The sequence below is a fragment of the Syngnathus scovelli genome, chromosome 17, assembly GCF_024217435.2.
Source record: "Syngnathus scovelli strain Florida chromosome 17, RoL_Ssco_1.2, whole genome shotgun sequence".
NCBI lineage: Eukaryota > Metazoa > Chordata > Actinopteri > Syngnathiformes > Syngnathidae > Syngnathus > Syngnathus scovelli.
This window is the reverse complement of record NC_090863.1, coordinates 8,416,991-8,436,604: the sequence shown is the minus strand read 5'-3', so window position 1 is coordinate 8,436,604 and position 19,614 is coordinate 8,416,991. Positions and strand designations below refer to the sequence as shown.

At 46.5% G+C, this 19,614-nt stretch overlaps 1 protein-coding gene across 7 annotated transcripts; it reads right to left on the bottom strand.

Annotated features, from left to right (window-relative positions):
• Nucleotides 1-112: 112 nt before the first annotated feature.
• On the bottom strand, nucleotides 113-19,022 carry LOC125985116 (rho GTPase-activating protein 29). Of its 7 annotated transcripts, none has more exons than XM_049747664.2 (22): nucleotides 18,826-19,022; nucleotides 17,147-17,509; nucleotides 10,700-10,843; nucleotides 8,134-8,230; nucleotides 7,754-7,826; nucleotides 7,494-7,554; nucleotides 6,906-7,055; nucleotides 6,747-6,811; nucleotides 6,527-6,637; nucleotides 6,295-6,375; nucleotides 6,049-6,216; nucleotides 5,846-5,983; nucleotides 5,542-5,729; nucleotides 4,188-4,357; nucleotides 3,978-4,118; nucleotides 3,790-3,888; nucleotides 3,336-3,499; nucleotides 3,072-3,260; nucleotides 2,849-2,986; nucleotides 2,559-2,782; nucleotides 2,011-2,311; nucleotides 113-1,941 (listed from the first exon to the last, which is right to left on the bottom strand). In XM_049747664.2, exons 2-22 carry the CDS (start codon nucleotides 17,439-17,441, stop codon nucleotides 1,024-1,026), a joined length of 3,915 nt encoding a protein of 1,304 aa, XP_049603621.1. In that variant the 5' UTR covers nucleotides 17,442-17,509; nucleotides 18,826-19,022; the 3' UTR covers nucleotides 113-1,023. The 7 variants fall into 7 exon arrangements, with proteins under 7 accessions (XP_049603621.1, XP_049603622.1, XP_049603627.1 ...); XM_049747665.2 differs by having other exon boundaries at nucleotides 3,978-4,115; XM_049747670.1 differs by lacking the exons at nucleotides 10,700-10,843; nucleotides 17,147-17,509; nucleotides 18,826-19,022 and adding an exon at nucleotides 9,140-9,358.
• Between the last annotated feature and the right edge of the window lie 592 nt (nucleotides 19,023-19,614).

Here is a 19,614-nt window from a genome sequence, read left to right as displayed (position 1 = left end):
AAAAAAAAACAACAGCAGTCATCATCCATTTTGAAACACAACTCATAGAGGAGAGAGAGTGCAAGTTGAACACAATATTAAGTGTAGGTTATAAAACCTATAAATTAATCTGTTGATTATCGCGGTCATTTGCTGGGTTTATTTCTTTTTTTTTTTAAATTTGTCATATAACAAGAAAGTTGTGTTTGAAGATTTATACATTATTTTCAAAATAGTTGCGACATCACACTGACAAGGAACAAAATATAGGCTTTGATTGTAGACAGAAATAAACCAGAAATTTGCTGGTAGACAGCATTTTTTTTTTTTTTAATCCACGGCGAGCAGTGCCGCACATCGTCTGTGAGGTCGCCAAGGCAACAAGACGCAACAAACATGCAGTATGAAGGATGGAGAGGAAAACAATCCATAAATATGCTTTACATATCCACAATCGGAGGTACCAATCATAACAGTAATATTACCAAGGCAAATTAGAGCCACACGAAAGAGGAACACATAACAAAAGCAAAGTCGTATCGTGATGGAAAGATAGGAGCAAAGAAAGATGTAATATTAAAATACTTTTTGAAATAGAAAGTTGCTTTTTTTCAAGATAAAATTTTTTCTGAGAAATGTTGTACTGTTGAGAAAACTTTTTTTTCCTGATATATAACTTGATATGTAAATTGATGTATCTGGAAAGAACTATAGGTGCAACCATTAATTGACAACCAATCAATTTAACAAATCAATTGATAATTAATAAAAGCCTAAATGAAAAATAAAAATGTTGTGCCCCCCCCCCCCTCCTGTTTATTTCCGTGTGGCCCTTACGCTCTTTGGTGCAGGAACATTTAAAAGGGTGCAAAGACATTTAGCTTGAACATTGTGCTGAGTATAAACGCTGCATTAAGTGCATTGCAGGATGCCAGGAAAACTCAGCGAGGACACAAAGAAGGAAAAACCATAGGCTGGCTCTTATTTCAGTGGTTTTGTTCAGTGAGAAGATTTGGGAACACTTTAATGGCACGTTAAAAATTGTTAGACAAAGTGGGCCTCTCTGTGCTCCAGCTCCTGGAGGTGGCGAGGTCGCAGTCTTTGGTAGACAGCCTTGGTCTCGCCGGGGTCGTCGGGGCTGCCGGGGGGTGGCGATTGCGGGGGCGACAGGGAGGCCGCCCCAGGGTCAATGGTGCTGTCGGTAGAGTCCTGTGTCTGGAGGCGGCCGGGAGGGGGGCTGGGGGACGTGGTTGACGGGGCTGTGGTGGCGACCACGGTGGGGGTGGTCGCGGTGGTGGTCCAGTCGGGGACCGTTTTCGCTCTGCCTGCAGGGGGCTTGTAGAAGGTCCCCGGCGGGGGCTGCAGAGTTCTTGGGGGTCTGAGCGTTAACGGTGAGCAGGAAGACGGCTGGTCATCCTGTGCGGCGGACGCCCAGGCGGGTTTGACGGACAAGGCGAAGGGGTTGTTGCTGAACATGGTGCCGGCGGGAGCGCTGGCGGTGGGCAGCTTAGCCATGATCATGGCGGTCCTGGGCGTGATGTCGTAATGTTTGTACTTCCTGTCCCACGTCCGCCGCTGCATGGTCCGGGTGTCGATGAAGGGCGTGATGTAGTAGGTGCCGACTCGAGACGAGCCTGCGCGGCCAGCCGCCGGCTCCACGCCCGGCGTCTCCGCGATGGCTTCCACCACTGGGTCGATGCGCTCCACAGGCGTAGGGAGGCGTTCCAGGGGCATGCTAATAGGACGGCACGCTGGCCGAGAGCGATGGGCTCGGAGCTGCACCATTGATGCCAGAGTGGATGACGTGGAGCCGGAGGGAGCGGCGTGGCTCGATCGCTTATCGACGCCGTTGACGCCGCCTGACGAGTCCGTCCGGTCGGTTCCGGGCTGAACCTCCTGGACCTCGTCCAGGATGTGAGAGGACGGGATCACGGAGGAGAACCTCTTGTACACTTTGGCACTCTGGGAAAAAAAAGTTTGATGAGAAACTGTTAGCTGCGTGGACTGTGTGAGACGCAAGCCGCTATTTACCTCTTTGATGTCCGTCAGGGAGGCAGAATGTCTGCTGAGGCGTTGCAGCTTCTCCTGCGGGGTGAGGGCAGGGGAACTCCGGCCGGCAGCAGCGGCGTCCGACCCGCTCGACGGCGAAGCATCAAACACCACCTGGAAGTGTCGCACCAGCAGCTCTACCATGAGGGCCTGGTACGGGTAGTCCACCAGGGATGACAGGGACACTTCGGCATCCGCCTGCCGCAGCTTCAGCAGCGTGGGGCCAAAGATGATGCCCAGATTGCTCGCCGTCATCTTGTTCTCTTCTGCATGTTCTGACACTCTGCGCAAGACCAACATGACTTTTTTCAGATGATACGCAGGAGCAATAATACATGAAAATATGGGACACGTGAAGTCGTCTTACCAGATTTTTTGTTTGTTTTAGTATGATTGTTTAATAAAATGAAAATAAAATCAGATCTAATCAAGAACTATTTGTAGGAGTAAGTAATATTTTTTTTAGTATTTATAATAGTAGTTTGGGGAATAACAAAACCAGTTTGAAAATTTGGATTTCATGTCGCTACCTGTTGAGGTGCGTGACGAGGAAATGCAGTGTGCGGTAGTTGGCTGCGGGCAGCTGGCGCAGAAGGTCCCGAATGCGGAGGACCACGCGGTTGAGATGGACGCTAAGCCCGTCGGACTTCTTGGAATCGCTTTCCTGGGCCTCCTCCACCACCAGGCGCTGGTACTCTTTGGCCAGGCCGATGAAGTCGTTGTAGAAGCGGTAGACGATCAGCGGCTCTGGTAACTGCGCAAGCAAACACATTTTGGCTCGGGACATATAAAGGCTGTCGGATGATGTCGCCTCTCTCACCTGTCTCAGGTAAAGCTTGAGCACGTTGCTGATGTCGTGCGGAGACAGCTCCGACAGCTCCACCAGATCTTTGCCGTTCTCAAAGGCCTGGCACAGCTTCTCCACGCGCGACTTGGCGCCGTTCACGCGGTAAATGCCCTACAAATAAAAAAAAAAAAAAAATGCTTTTTGTACCATTTTTCTGGTGGCTTATTTTACTGCTGGACAGATTGCTATGGCTCACCTTAATGTTGAGAGCGCGGCTTTCGATTTCAGAGGTGCACTTCTTGATGATGAAGGGGATTCCGTCGGCGCTGTTTTTGGACGCCTGGGTGAAGTTGATGCCAAAGAGCTGCAGCCTGCCCTGCAGCTTCTTGTGGCCGCACTGGATGGCCAGCGTCTCCAGACACTTTTTGTGGCATGCCAGCGAGCACTGGAGGACGGGGAGGGAAAATAATTGAAACCAGGCAGCATCATTTCATAAAGACAGCTTGCGGCCGGATGTTACCTCCTCGCACTCGGCCCCGTGGAAGACCACCAGGCTATCGCACTCGCGGCACTTGGACGGCGCTCGGAGCTTCCTAAGTTTGTGCGTCTGCGCCGCTTTGGACATCTGAGCGTTGCGGAAGGGGCCAGGAGAGCTGGCCGTCTCTGTTACCATCTCGGCCAGACCTGAAAAGAAGAAGTACTTTAACTCTGATGATGGGTCGTGAGAGCAGATAGAGGAAGTCAAGCATGGCCAAAAATAACAGGGATCTCAAACGGAAAAGAACACAAAAGGATCGGTGTGTATTTCTGGTTAGCATATCATCCGCTTCCTAAAATAACGGCTTGAGTCATTTTCATCTTTTTAGAAAACATGAAAAACTGAACCAAACACTGATTATTCATATTATATTTCTTATAGATTTTATATAAGATGTAAAACTTTTGGATTTGACAAATTGGTGGACGGATCATACCATTGTCCAAAGGTGACAGGGGTTCTCGCTCGTCCAGGTCGTCAGCAGAAGACATCGTGCCGGTGGAAGGAGTTCTGGGCAGGCGTCGTTTGAAGTCACCTATGTTGAAAACAGTGTCATCATATTTTATTTAGATATTATTTGTAGTAAGGATTCATTCCTGGAGGTGACCCTCTTTCTCTTCCTACCTGGACTGGCAGATGGGGAGTCCATGGACCTGGACTCACTGCTGCCACCCGCGCTCTCAGAGTCACTGCACATCCCACCCTGGCTCCCCGGACTGCCGGAGGTCCAGGCTCGGAGCGGCGGGGCCTGCCCCCTCAACCCTGCTGGAACAAGTGTCATTAGTCCCGACAAAAAAACAGACTCCGCTCCTCTTCCGTTTCGTGGATGATCACCAGGGATGTCGGTGCTGCTGTTGGAGCGGCGCTTGGCGATCCCGGGCCGGCGGCGAAGCGGGCTGTCCACCTCGTCGCCGCTGAGGACGTCGCAGGAAGTGAGCGAGGCCTGGGACAGGTTTCCGTGGGAGGAGTGGGTGCTGCCCACTGACCGCTTGGCAAACACGAACCTGTAGAAAAGAGGAAACATAACAACCAGAGTTGAGAGTAGAACGGAGTGGCGCCATCCGTATCTCAGGGACTGGACGCCAGCCAATCACAGGGCACATACAGACACAAACACTCACTTACAGGCAATTTAAATCATCAATGTTGCTAACGTGTATGTGGAAGAGAGATGAAGCTAACACTGAAAGCCAGACGTTGTTCCCCTTTTCTTTATGTTTGAGCGTCAGACAGACGTTTTAATGACAATTCCGCCTTTGATGGTGGTTTGCCACACACATATACGAGAGAGGAACTTAAACTCGACATGTAACGACACGTGAGGTTTGTCCTCGCTTTCATCTACCGGGTTGTACAGCTCATATCAAAGCAAAAGGGTATACGAGTTATTTTTAGGGTTCCGAAACCTCTATGCTGAAACGTAAACACTTTTCAAGTCCTTTGGAGATTGATGTTTTTTTTCCATGCTTGGAAAATGAAAGAAAAGCAGGCAGCTCCAGATGTTCACGTTTTAATTTCATTTTCTCCCCCCCCCCAAAAAAGAATAAATAAAACAACAATCTATGTTATTATTATTATTATGTATTTTTTTTGAAAAAACAAATCTGGAAATGTGCGCTCTGCTTTTTTTTCATGAAATACTAACAATAATAAGAGTAAAGAAAGTTGATTAGTAGAGAAAAAACATTATGATTATTTAGTAGAGATAAAACATTATGATTATTTATTATGATTATTTAACCCTTTTGAAACCCCAAAAAACAACACAAGCATTTTCGCATGTTTTAAGCACCTGTGTGTGGACTCTTTTCAGTATTTCCCTCCGGGTAGTGTGTGTGTGTGTGTGTGTGGGAAGCGACGTGTTTGGACGGAAACGCGAGAGGCAATCTTCTCACACTCGCAATCTGCCCGCTTGCACTCTAAGCCTGCGCCACAGATATTTCCTGAGAGGAAGGCCAACGCATTCACATTCTCTCTCTTCCTCCCAGTCTGACTCATTGTTACTCTGCTCTGAAAGAACAACCGCACGACGCGTTACGACGTACACACGATCAAGGTGCTACTTGTACAATCGTGTGATTTACAGAGCTGAAAAAGTTTCGAAAGGACTTGGAAATGCTTCAGTGTATGGTGTGGTGCTGCTGTTTTGGTTAGCAACGGCGAACTGAGGTAGTTCCCTCTTGCATACCTGGCGCCGTCTGAAGAAACCGAGTCGGAGTGCATGCGCTCCCTGGGCAGGTGTCGGGGAAGGCGACGCACAAACTCCGAGTAGCACTCGCCGGGCTCGTACAGCTTGGCGCTGTCACTCAGCGCCTGGTGATGAGCGGGTAGCAACGCCATCTGCACGTGTTGCATCTGGAACCAGTTGACCGTTACCTGAAAGCAGGAAGAACAGGGCACAATGAGATAGCATCAATTTGATCATTTTAGGATAGTTTTAGAATTCATTTTTATTTTAGAATTCTAGTGAATGATGACAGAATGTGGCCCACCGCCTTGAGCGTGAGGTCGCACTGGAAAACGGTCTCTCGGATTTGGGTGAGGATGGTGCGCTTGACATTGGCCAGGTCCATTCTCCTGACGCCTGCGTCAGCCATGCTGCTCTGGTATTGTTCCTGGGCTTCCTCGGCCTAACGCGGCAACGCAACGAACGACGTGATTGATAGCAGCATGAAAAGGATCATCGTTGGCGTACCTTCTGCAGGGCCTCCTCTTCCAGCCTCCTCTTTCTCTCCAGCTGCTTGTTGCCAGCGTTGGGCTGCTCCTCCAGGGAGCGGCTGGTCGACGAGCAGGCCTTCTGATACTCTTCTCGCCTCTGGGCTTTTAGCGCCCGAGCCTTTCGCAGGCTTGTGTCCGCCTCGTGCTGGAATAGGAGAGAAATAATGTTCAATTCTTTCTTGTATTTTTTTAAATTCATTTTTGACTATTAGTAGACATTCACCATTTTCTTCTGCTCCTTCTGCCACTGCTCCTTGAGGTCTTTCCTCAATTTGTCTAGTTCATTCTTACGACCTAAGAGAGGCTAGCAAGGATACATAAGAAGGGAAACAATGCCATTTCATAAACTTTAATCTTTACACTGACAAAGCTTTGTCAAAATCCATTTGAAATACTAAAAAAAAAAGCAAAAAATGTAAAAAAATACAATATAAATTTAAAACAACATGTCCTACCTGTATGAATTTGTTGGTCTGCAAGGCCATGGCGGTTTGCACGAGCAGTTGGTTGTACTCAATGTCGTTCTTGAAGGTGGAATTGTAAATGTCGCTGAAGGGCATGTAGTCCTGCACGGAGCCAAACACGCATTAATCCATCCACTCTCAAAACATAATGACACACAAGGAGGTGCGTGGAATTGTAAATAAAATAAAATAAAAAATAAAATAAAATAACCTGCTGTGTCACCAGCGACTTGGCCGACTCTGCCAGTTTGGCGTAACTTTTGGCACACTCCATATCTGAAAGCCATAAAAGGGTTTTTCATGTCAGTTCATCCAATTTAAGTTTCAATTTCATCAGTGACAGTACTGTACTATATGGAGCGGGCCTCACCCATGGTCACTCTTTTCTCCATCCAGCCCAGCAGGTCCTTGATGTACTTGGACCAGGCTTTAGCGTAGAGCAGAGCTGACTCCACCCCGCTGTCATGCTTCAGCAGTGTCAGGTCCACCTCCTCCTCGCGTGACAGGGGAACATCTGGGCCTGAGGAGAAAGATTAGCTTTAATGAAATATGAAAACAAAACAAGAGTAGTTCAGATTGATAGAGGCTAAAACAGGAGACGTGACCATGAAGAAGCTGATGACACTGCAAGAGGATGTGAAAATGCTGGCATCTTCTAAAAAAAGACAATGACACCCCCTCACCCCCACCCCACCTCCCGCCATTTCTACTCAGAGCTCATGTGTTTCCCATCCGCCGCAGACCCGCTCCCGAACAGGCCTCGGAATGTCAGACATTCAGGCCAGCGGGGAAAACGTGTGGTCCGGCAGAAATAACAGGGCGGGTCTCCACCTCAGGCATTCCTAAATCACGCCGGGAGCTCCAAAGTTGACAACGTTGGCCTGCCCTTGGCCGACGTGCCGTAAACACGCGACGAAATCCACACCCCTTGAACGATGGAACGCGGACGCCCACTCACCAGCAAGGTCGTTCTTCTCGGCCGCGTAGTCTTCGGGATCCACGGCGAGGTTGTCGAAAGACTGCGAAAGACGAGGAGGACACAGTTTCATGTGACAGGAAGGCAAAGGCAGACATGCAATTAACAAGCAGCTGTGCTCGCGACACCCAAATTACAGTTTGCCTTTGAGGCTTTTTAAGTTTACTGGGAACAAAGCTTTCAATAAAAATAACAAGTAAAAGGAAAAAAAAATTAAGAAGGAAAAAAAAAAAAGGCTTTACCCGGCTTCTTCTGGTCTGGGGGGTCCCCAACCCTGAGCCATTGTCCACATCTCCCATAAGGAAGTCAGAAACTCTAAAGCACACACCCATCCAAAACAATTATTAATAAAGTTACAATATGTAAAATATCATCTTAAAATTACTAAATATTTTGTATTGCTACACTGGCTAACTCAAAGGAATGAAATAATGTTTGGCATTGGTATGGTAACCCTAATTGCATTTATTATAAATCATGGATGAGTCTGGACAATTTAGAGGCTGCATCAGTGCTAGCATTAGCGCTAACGTTACTTTTTTGATGAATTTAGCTGGGTTGAAGTTAGCCTCTTGTCATTTTCTTTACAAGTAATAAAAGTTGGAAACGGCGTCGCACTCACACATTGCCGAAGGTGAACGCTAAGGTGTCGATGGACGCATGAATCTCGCCAAACGTGCTTTCTAGGTTGTCGGGTCTGATGTCATTGAAGTTGATGCCTGCGGAGGGACAGAAAATCTAAATATAATCCAGATGCAACATTTACACAGAATAGTTCAGGATAGTTTCCAGAGGTTGGATTAAGTCATGTGTCAAGTGTTAAACTTCAAGAAGTCCTTACTTGGGTTAAGCAAGTTACAAGTCAGGTCATACAATCTTGCTAATGTAGGAAGTGTGTCAGAAAGGTTTTAGGACACCTCTTCAAGTCGTTAAAACGAGTCCCCTTGACAACTCCTTTTAGTTTGGAAAAGGGGGGGTCACATGACTCTATATTGGGTGAGAGTGTTGTCCTTGGTTAGGAACTGTCAGATGCTTCGGGATTGGTGAGGAGGGGTGTTGTAATGGTGAAGCAGCCAGTCCTGGAACTTTTCGGGAAACCACCCACATTCGCGCTTACCTTTGAGTTGCTAATGTTGCATATTGACATTTGATTTGCAGACTAAGAATTTTACCAAAATAATAATTGAATCCAAATGTAATAATCTTCAGTCGAGTCGTTCATAAATTGTCGCCAGGCAAATCCCAAGTCCTAAAACTGGGTGACGAGTCAAATCCCAAATCTCAAGTCCCCCACCTCAGAGTTTCTCTTCCAAAAATTCGTCATGACCGATCAGGCTGTTCCGTCCAAACCCTTTAGTCACCTTTTAGAAAAATCTTGCAATCAAATCCAACCCGGGCTGTTTGTAATCCGCAATGAAACGGCGTGAACGCTCGCACATCCTCAAGACTTTTGCAGCTTAAACCTTGAGGACCGTCGAAGGTGGAAAATCTTCAGGAAGCACTTTCCTCAGCAAGAACGCCGTTTGCGACCAAAGTGGTAGTCGGTGACGTTGGACGTCGTGTTTCCTGTCTGCGCTGTAACAGGAAACGCTCGCACGTAGCTCCACTTCTGTCACTCTCTCGCTTACCTTCAAAAACTTGAATACGTAAAGCTAAGCTCCGCTATTCGATTTTGGCTCCGTGACGACCAATGCTGAGGCGACAGCGCGTTCTCCCCCGAGCCGCCAAAAAGGTTTGATTTTGTGTTTTGAGGAGACTCTCGAGGAGCGCTGCCGAACGCTGCTGCGCGACTCTGCACTGCATCGGCTTCTTCCTCAGGACATCCTGTGGCTCTCGGAACAATAATTCCAGAGCTTTCCCCCCGCACCCACCCACCTCCCTCCCATCCCTCAGTGCTGTTGATTCACTCTCACCTAGTTTGCTGGCTAAAGAAATGGAACAACAAAGTGATGTCATCAATAAATTCATGTCTTATATTTTGCTTTCAGTTTGCCTTTTACATCCCTCGCAACACTAAAAGTAAAAGACAAAGGGGAGGAGGTTTTTTTTTTTCCTTTCCCACTTTAATGGACAATTCATCGGAAGTGGGAAATGACGCCGCAACAATCCGTTCTCGTGCCGTGGCTCAGAGGCGAGTTCATTCTTGACATTTTCCCATCTGTGTAAAAAAAAGAAGTCCCTTTGGGAGGCTTTCACAACAACGGCGCGGCGAGCGGCACATGTCAACGCTCGGTGTCAGCGGCGTCTGCAAACGGGTCGGACGAGCGAGTGTTTGTCTAAGTACGTGCTGGCGGACTTCCAGACGCCGCAGGTGTCGCGCTAGACGCGCCGAGGAGATGCATCGAGGCCTGTTATCGTGCGAGCATGAAGCTCCTCGTCGCTTACTCATCTGTGCTTGCAAACGCTCCTCCTCACTACTGGATGCAATGTGTGAGTAGCCCCCCAAAGGCCTTTTTAGCCAATCAGAAGCCTGAAGTTGTTTCCGGAAAAGGTTGAGGAAGCGAAATAAAAAAAAAAAAGTTGTCTAAATATAAGCTCGGAATTTCTAGTAATACTTATATATATTTTTTTTTTATTACTGACTAAAAATGTCAAAAACATGCTATATGTTATAATTTTAAATAATAGAAATGTCAAAATATGCTATATGTTATCATTTCCAATAAGTTTAAAACATTTGAAAAACTTTATTAAAATGTTATATTATATAAGAATAAAATTTTGAATGTCTGTGCTGCTTCTGTTTCATTCTGTCATCTGTCCTCGCTTTATGAAACCTTTTTCTCCTCAAGAGAAAATGGAGCACACTATGTGGTGGAAATGAGACAGGTCCCCCCCCCCACCAACCAAAATGCTATTTTTGCCATCTAGATGCACTTGGACACAGGCTAACTGTTCTCTTGAAAAGCAGATCATTAATAAGCAGTCACTATTCATCAGTTTGATGCTCTATAAATAATGTAAGCATCATTTGCAGTTCAGTAATAATTTGCTTGGACTGGTGCCATCTTTCCAGTGTGATTGAAGTGCAATGGACCGTGCTCTTTCCTTTCTGCCTTTGTACCCGTACTCTGCATACTCTGGCACCGGGTCACGCCTCGGAGCTCTCAAACAGAGCAGGTGAGCGCCCTGTGACATTTCTAGGCTAGGTGTCACGTATGTAGCATGCTACGTTAGCCACCGCTCACCTTTCACCTTGGCGATGAGCGTGCCCGCCTTGCCTAGGATGTCCACCGAGTTGAGGGCCTGGTGTTTGCCGATGACGGCCTTGAGGACGCGCAGCAGCTCGGCCAGACGCTCCTGGACCATTTGTTGGAGAGCTTCCGAGCCATCTGCGGAGGGAAGGAGACGCAAAATTGCGGTCGGTTGACATTGTGGTCTTGACGACTACAGCACAAAATACAAGTTGTACTTTTATGACTCTAACTGGCTTCACACACATTGTGATATGACCGACAAATCGAATGCTAATTTACATGCTCCATATGTGCTGCTGTTTTGGTTAGCATTAGCAAGAGATTGGAAATGGGCTCAGCCGTCAATAGCGGAGCAACAGCCAGCAGCAGATGAAATGAGCTTGGGAAGCGCAGTAATTGAGGGGCTGTCGAAGCCAAACGGGGGCCTCAACCAGCCATGTAATCACACATGTGGGAAGAGACTGAAAACGAGAGAGAGGAGGCTTTTTGAAATAGAACGATGACAAAACAGGAGATGAACAAAAAGGTATAGTTTGGTTGAGATGCAGAAAGCCAAGAACAGTGACCCGTTGCATCACGACGCAAACGGTGATGTAACATCTGCCAACGGATGAGGCTCGTGTGGCAGGAAGCTTGAGGACAGGACGATGTGATTTTTCTGCGCTTAGGTGCTCGCATTTGACAACGCCCAAGGCATAGTTGGCAATTTCAAATACTAGACATCTGTTGCACTGAATTAAAACTGTGACCAAGATTGATGGATTGTGGACCCATGCATTGGGATGGATCGATGACAGTGTGGCAATCAGACAATGACAAACAATAGCATCATTATTATCTCAGAGACTGGTCGCACCCTTCTCGGCGCTACATGCCCCTTTTACTGATAAAGTAGGTGAATGCTGTCACGTCTCGGCAATTTGCAACAGGTAAATTGATGTGTGTGTGTGTGAAGGAGGGAGGTGGGCAAGAGAGTCATCTGGTTTTCATCAAGAGGCGGGTGGGATGAGAGGCTGGATTTATTGGAACGCTGAAGGAATTACAGGGGGGAGTGAAAATGAGAGGCTGGGTGTTTTTCCTCAGCCCCTCCCTTGACATGACACATGCACTCATACGCACAAATGCATCACACACACACAAACAGCTGGAGGAGGAATCTTCCAACTTCCATAGATATTCACCCCTAGGAGCTTTCTGTGTTTTTGGACAGCGGGAACTTTCATCTGAATTTAGGTTCCGGAGCCAAAATAAGCCCCTGTTTCAAGGGTAATTACTTTTTGCGAGTTCCAGAAAAACCTTTGGAGGACAAGGTCTAACTCTTCTCCCAAGATCAGAGAACAAAGCTGACTGGAGAGACGTAGAGCTCACCTGCTCAACGTGAGACCCCCACCATGCACCCCCGCCTGCACTTTGAAGTATGCCCACCCCCCACCACTTAAACCTTCTGACAATGGACCCTCATTAAAGAGCTCACCCTCTTTCCCTTTCGGGCATGTTTAGCTCACCGGTGCTTGAAGCCCTTTTAAAATCAAAGGAGATGCAAGAAGCACACACTCGGTTAGCGTGACGCAAGACTCCGCCCCCTTCTTTGATTGGCTGCATGAAAAGGAATTACAATCCCAAACGTTTTGTCTTCTTTCCTGGAAGGTTTGGAATGGATCTGTTTAAGCTCAGAGGAATCACTATTTAATGGAAGCGATAACACTCCGTTACAAGTTCCTGATGTTGTGAAAGCATTTTAGAAACACCGCTAAAGTCAATGTAAAATCCCATTGACATGCTAACGCTGAATTAGCATCAACTTCCTAGACTAGTCCTGGGAACTGCAGCTATCTAAAACAGGTCGTAAAAAATTATTCAAGACAATTTTGTCTCATTCTTAACTCAATAATAGTGTACTGTGTTTTTACTTGTGTTTGGATGTACAAAACAAAACGCAGTCGCCTACATGCGCATCTATTAGCTCCATGTCCAATTGGACCACTTAGATCAGTGCTCATTCACCCCCTTTCCCTTCTCCCCAGCACACACCCCAACGATCCACAATGACAGAAAAACACAAGAGGGGGAAAAAAAGACGAGTGTTTACAAAATAGAATGAAGCCATGAGCTCCGATCTCAAGTGACAGCTCACACTGACCGCTCGCTATTGTTTGCTCGGGAGGCTTGCGTGCTCACGGCGCAGTGACAGCACAGAGAAAGCTGGCGAGAATCAGCCGTGAGTGCTTTTGTCACAACAATGGCTGGAGAATAAAGAGGCCTGGAAATGTGTTGCCTGATTGCAGTGATGGTGGCTCTGGTGGTGGCAGGGGAGGGGAGGGTCCGTGGCATTGTTTTGGTAGAGATAACAGCGGTCAGGGCTTGCATTGTGGAAAGGAAGAGCACCCCCCCAGCCCCCCTCCAATCAGTCAACCCCACCGTCTACCATCTCATTTCCTCTTGCCGTGATGAGCCCGTGTCCCACCCAGACTTTTAGGAAAATACACACACCACAACAAATAGGAACCATGTGACTTGTGACATATAAACATGGAAAAGGAGTTCAGAACATTTGCAGCAGTGACTGCAATCTCAGTCAGAAAATATCGATTTGGATTTGCTGAAGTTCCCTTTGTGGATATTTTAAGTGACAGAAAAATGTAGGATTTGCATATGTGTTTATTTGGAATTAATTTTTAATTTGACACTTTTAGCATCATTCATCAGCCCCCTCTTCACTCCACCAATTGCCACTGACCCAGAAAATGATAGCTGTTCCTGAGAAACTTAACAGGCCTACATTTTAGTGTGTGTGTGTGGGGTGGGGGCAATCTAATCCAAAACTTCAGGTGGCCTGACAAGAGGTTACAACCCCCATCGTGCCCCTCTCTCTGTCTCTCTGGCTGATAACAACCGACAATCAGCGAGCCTGTCCGGACACGTGATGAGTTTCACGCAAAACAAGCATCGACAAAAGAAATGGCTGCGAGCGCTTTTTTTTGCCAAGTGGTTTATCCCGAGCCCTTCCTCGAGGATTCCGGCACGGTGACGCATGTTGACTCAGTCCACCTGACAGATGCTGCTCTCCCGACCATTCATTTTGCGTCATTCCTACAGAGAAACATCATCTAAATGGTATTTTACAACAAAATGGGGACGTGATAGCACAAACGTTGCCCGGCCACATGAAACGTGATCTGCGGCAGGTGGAATTGTTTCCATCAGTAAACATGTCCCCCCCCCACCACCACATCCAAACAATTTTGCCCGCTCCCGGGTGTTCCGCATGCCTTGTTTAGAAGGCCGAGTGGAGAACACAGACGCCGCGCAGACAGTAAACAGCAGGCGCTCCATAAACAGCTACCTGCTTGGGAGTGTGGAGGGGTGGGGGGCAGCGGGGTCACGGCACTGTGTGAGGTCTGGCCTCTGTCCTGGATGCGCCGAAACAACCCCCTCCCCCATGTGAAAATCCAAAGTCATACTTGCACACCTTTAACAACTGATTTGTGTTTCCGTCTATTTTGCTGTCATTTATTACCAATACCATGGAAGGGGGGAAAAACCGGCAATGCGAAAGTCTGGACAGGAAATTCTGTATCGGTGGTCTACGTCAAAGGCCCAGCGACAGAATTTTCCCTTTCGAGATAATAGCAAAGGCCGAAAGGGAATATTAAAAATCTGGAGTGAGCGCTATAACACCTGGTTGTGTATTTGATTCTATTTCCGTGAAGGACCGAGGTTGTGAAGTTTAACACCTGCTACGTATGTATGGCAACTATGAGAATGTGTCCTGGAGATGACTTTTTACTCCAACAACAAAGTGACGCACAAAGTTTGGAAAAAAACTGCTCCCAGGTTGTAAATTTCTCGCCTCTCCTTCACCGCGACCAATCTACTACACAAACATCCCCCCCTGGCCCATAACCATAAATAACCACCCCAGGAAAGATCTTGCACAAAACATCCTTCACGTGGCATCACGGGGAGGGAGGGGAGGGTTACAGCCCCCGCCCCAACCGACAAATCCCACTCTTTTTTTTTTTCTCTCGGCCCATTAAGCCATTATGTCGTTACGACGGCTCGCGATTGAAGGCGCCACCCGCGAGCCGCCACTTGAGCTGGCACACTTGGGCGGGTATTCACAACAACCTCTCACGATTTACGGCCAATGAACAAGGACGTAACTGGGGACAAGACCTCTCATTTTTACTCTAAGCAATTTCCATAAAAAAAAAAAAAAATAAACCCATCCCTAGTCTAAAATTAGTTTCTAGTCAGTAGTACCTTTCACGCACACAAAAAACTATGATGAGAATCCCTTGAATTTTTTTTTTTTTTTTTTTACAACATTGTGTTAAGGCCCAAATATTTCCCTCCCTCGGACAGACAATTGAAGATGATACAGAAGTCGAATACAATTGCTATCTCGGGCAGGTCGCGTGAAAGGGGGGCCGCGGTGACAAGACGGCGGCATTGTAAAATACAACAATGCCGTTTGACTGGAACACAACACAATCTTATCAGCGTGTCGCGATGACACTAGCAAACACTTTTGCAGAATGAGGACACGCGAGTCAGCAGCGCTACATTTTGGCGCCCTCGCCAAATATTTTCAACCACAGTCGGCTGCGAAAATAAACATGCCTGACGTTCATGAGTACGTTTTCGAAGGCAACGTCCAGTCAAACCGCCGAGGTGTTGAGTGGGCCCTGCGAGCAAAATTTAGCCGGCCGGCCGTGAGGTATTCCGGGGAAGGGAGGCTTTTTCCACGTAAGCGTGGCTCACAGCGACCCTAGTTCTGCTCTATTGAAGGCACTGCGCAGCCACAAGTGAACATTTGTTCTAAAGGAATGCTGAGTATGCGGGAGAGCGTGGGGGTGCTGGGGGGGGGGGGGGTGTCGGCTCAAGCCAGTACGTCGACGGCGGCTCCTTTATTCTTGTTTTTTTTCAACACCTCCCGATCCGATTTAAAGCATTAGCCAAGGCAGGAGGGGACACATGGACATAGAATGACAAGCAGATGCTAATAATGTCAACAAGGGGACGGAGTTATGTGACACATAAGGTGACAACAAGTGCATTTAAACCAAAACAAAATTCAGTACCAGAACTGCCGTGAGAACACAACTAGATGGCATCCAGAAGCAGATTTGAATTTTAAATTCAATTAGATCTGTAAGTACCACTCGACTTTGAATCTGCAGTCAATCAAAATCAGTCCAGACACAGACCAACAACAAATATAATGTTGGAAGCCATAAAATGTCAGATGACCTAAAGGAACTTACAGGGGCGGATAAAGGCTTCTTTGAGAATGGGGTCAGGGTTCACCCATTGGGTCACAAGAGCCTCACCTTCTTGTCCTTAACACGTCAGACCCCGACCTAGCGGTTGCAGGGTGAGGGGTTGGGTTTGACAGCAATAGCTGCTAAACTAAAGCCTCAACGCGTCTCCGCTGAGGTGCTAAATAAATTCCTGGCCTAACTGGTTCCTGCTGTTCTGGCTCACGCTGCCGTTGGCGTAGCAACGACGCACCGGACAGTAATCGGGGGGGGAACACGGAGGACGTCATCCTGTTTACCTTCAGCTTACACGTGGTGGCAATTTGCAAACGACTGGCTCAATCATCAAATATTATTCAATTATGGGCTGTCTGAGCCTGTCAATCACGGCAGACTTGCTAAAGCTTTTGAACACAGCATGCTCCCTACTATTTCATATTTAATAATGACAACGGCAAACATTTTGCTTTTCGGTGTGCATCTGGTTAACGACTGGTGGAATGAGTACTGTACGGTTCGGAACTCCCCCACAAATGAGTCCACACCCCGTGAAAAGTAAGCTTTTTATCCACTCGAAACAGACTGAGGGATTAAGCCTTGTGACGGCGAATGCTGCATAATGCCATTATTATTATTATTATTGTTATTATTTCTGATGCGTTAAGCTGCTTACAAAGTCAGGAGAGGACGTTCACAAACCTTCATTCTACACACACATGCACGCAAAAACACACACGCAATGACTCACTCAGGGAGACCGGCCTCCTCCAAGCACAGGAATGGTTAAACAAATCACTCCCGCTGCCAGGACCACAGTGTGTGTGTGTGTGTGTGTCTCTAGTAAGGGTCAAACTACAGCTAAGACATTCTAGCATTACAAAGCAAGCAAATCAAAACATCGCCGAGGTGGGACAAAATATTGACATTGCAATTCATCTTTTGTTTTTTTCTTCTCACAGTGTGGATGTTGATAGATCAGTGTCACAAATCAGTTGTAATATTTGGTATCATGGAGAATCGTTTTTTTTCTTCTTATGATGCAATATACTATCCACACGAAAACATGAAATATTGGTCAGTTTTGGGTGGCTTGAATCTGATCTCTCATACACGACGTGGAGTGACACGCATGATATGGTCTTAAAATGTTTGTGAAAACGTGTGGCCTTTGTCTCACCTGGACTCTGGAAGGCTTCCTTGAGGTGCAGCAGCACATTGGCGAACCACCTGACGTCATTCACCAGCATCATGACATACTCCGGATCCACTCCGGGCGGGTATGACGCCGACACTGACGGATCCGAAGGATCTGCGCCGCTCAGCGGGTTGTGGGAGCGCCGCCTGTGCCCTGCATCCCAGGTCTTGGTAGAGCCGGCCGACAGAGAGCCCGTCAGGGAACTGGAGTGATGCCTGGAGGTAGCGGAAGCGTGACCACTCTTGACACTGACGCCGTCGCTGCTCTTACGGAGCATCCTGGCAGCGGGGTCGGGGGTGGGGAGCTAGTGTACTTTACAGCCACTCGGACCCTTAATGGCTTCCCCTAGAAACACACGGGATCAAGTTGTTAATGATGGCCTAACTAAAGCACTAATTTGCTTGATACAACGGCGACATAAATATTATTTCTGACACGTCTCTTTTTCGACATAACTCATCATTCTAGTTGCAGCATATTTCATAAATTCATGCCTTCTGGGATATTATTTTTCTCATTCCAAAATTCAGTTTTACCCCAAATAAAAAAATGTTGACCAAAAATACTCCATTTCACCCCAATGACAACACAAATAAAAATTCCCCATTCATTTCCATTCAACATAAATTAATATTGTTCGATGAGCCAACATCATTCCATTTATTCAACGTGATTCCATAATTTTTCATTCAGCATTTCAATATTCACACACAAAAAAGTTAAAGTTAAAGTCCCAATGATCATCGTCACACACACATCTGGGTGTGGTGAAATTTGTCCTCTGCATTTAACCCATCCCCATGTGATTTTAATCCATCCCCTGGGGGAGAGGGGAGCAGTGAGCAGCAGCGGTGCCGCGCTCGGGAATCATTTGGTGATCTAACCCCCCAATTCCAACCCTTAATGCTGAGTGCCAAGCAGGGAGGCAATGGGTCCCATTTTTATAGTCTTTGGTATGACCCGGCCGGGGTTTGAACCCACAACCTTCCAGTCTCAGGGCGGACACTCTACTACTAGGCCACTGAGCTGGTAAATGCCACAGAAATTCCAAATGTCTCGTATTATTATCACTACCATTGAAATGTTATAATTATTATGTTTTGCTTCTAGTTTGTTTATATCCACGCTTACGTACAGAACTTTGTTAAAGCTGCGGTTGTGGTTAAAGTGCTCTATAAATGATATTAAGATGACCATTATGCATGATATCAGTCTCTACAAGGATCAGCACAGAAGTGTCACGAATCACCATTAATCGTTTAAACGTCATCATTATAGCCATACTATCAAAGTATGTGGTCAGAAAATAACACAAAATATAAAAATACGTTCTTAAACGAGTTGCATTTATATGTCATACATTCCACAAGAGTGCAACATCATCGACATTTGATGTATCGATAAGGATCGTGCGATTTACGATGGAGATCTTGTATGATAAAAACGTGAATCGTGACGTAGAATAAACCTTTTATCCAAGGCCAGCGGACAAAAGTGGTATTCAGTATTATTAGCTTCATTGTTAAGACTGAGTATATTTATAGTGTTTTGCGTGCTTAGAGGCTTAGAATGTTCTACTGTATTCTAACTTCTCACGTCGGTCTAAAGTATTTTGCTAGCAATGTCTTAAAAAAACCAAAATGAGAGTTTCCCCCACTCACCTGCACAGTACTGGTAGGACATGGCAGCAGAGATATCCAGACCGAGATTAAGACGAAAAGTATTCCGGTTTGGGGTAGTAAAAAATATAAAAACAACTTTAAAAGAGCTAAAAAAGTGGGTGACAACGAATTGACTGTATGAGTACGATGCACCGGAGCCCAAGCAGAGGCAGCGCTCAACTCATTCGTCATTAACAAGTCCGTTTGTCACGTGGTGATTGAAACGTGCGTTGGTTGGCCGAAGAGCACCGTAGAGGGCGGGGCCTCGGTGACGTTTAATGGACGAACTGACGTGTGGGGATTTAAAAAGCTTAATCATCAAAGGACCATAAAAAATGAGTGTTTTTTTGTCGTATTTGAGGACTCCTTGTTAACTTCAAGTGAGCAAAACGTCAGCGTACGAGTTTAAGACGTGACAGAAGGGGGTTGATCATCTTTATGAATTATACTTGTTTTATTCAGTAAATATTCTTCTGTCCGAGTGACACATGAACGGCACCTTGATGTCATGAAAAACTGAATTTATAAATACTTTTTCGGTTATTTGAAAAATATTTGACCCAAGCCACTTTTTTAAAATAAACCTAAACAATGACATGATTTATCAAAAAGTATGGTTAACAACTCTTGAGATTTAAATTTGGGTAGTTTGTGTTGCTCATGCTGCCACCTAGTGTGCAAAGGTGTCAAGCGCACCCGGGCCTCAGAGGCGATTCAGAAACGTGTGGTTTGTTTTCTTTTGTATATCCACATTAGTACACCGCAAGAATGCAATACAAGAGTAATTAT

Coding starts and splice junctions, on each gene's coding strand:
- LOC125985116 (XM_049747664.2), bottom strand. CDS start 17,441: ATGCTCCGTAAGAGCAGCGACGGCGTCAGTGTCAAGAGTGGTCACGCT. Junction 7,056..7,493: donor CGAGAAGAACGACCTTGCTG/GTGAGTGGGCGT, acceptor CTTTCTCCTCAG/GCCCAGATGTTCCCCTGTCA. Junction 3,889..3,977: donor CTCCCCATCTGCCAGTCCAG/GTAGGAAGAGAA, acceptor TTTTCAACATAG/GTGACTTCAAACGACGCCTG.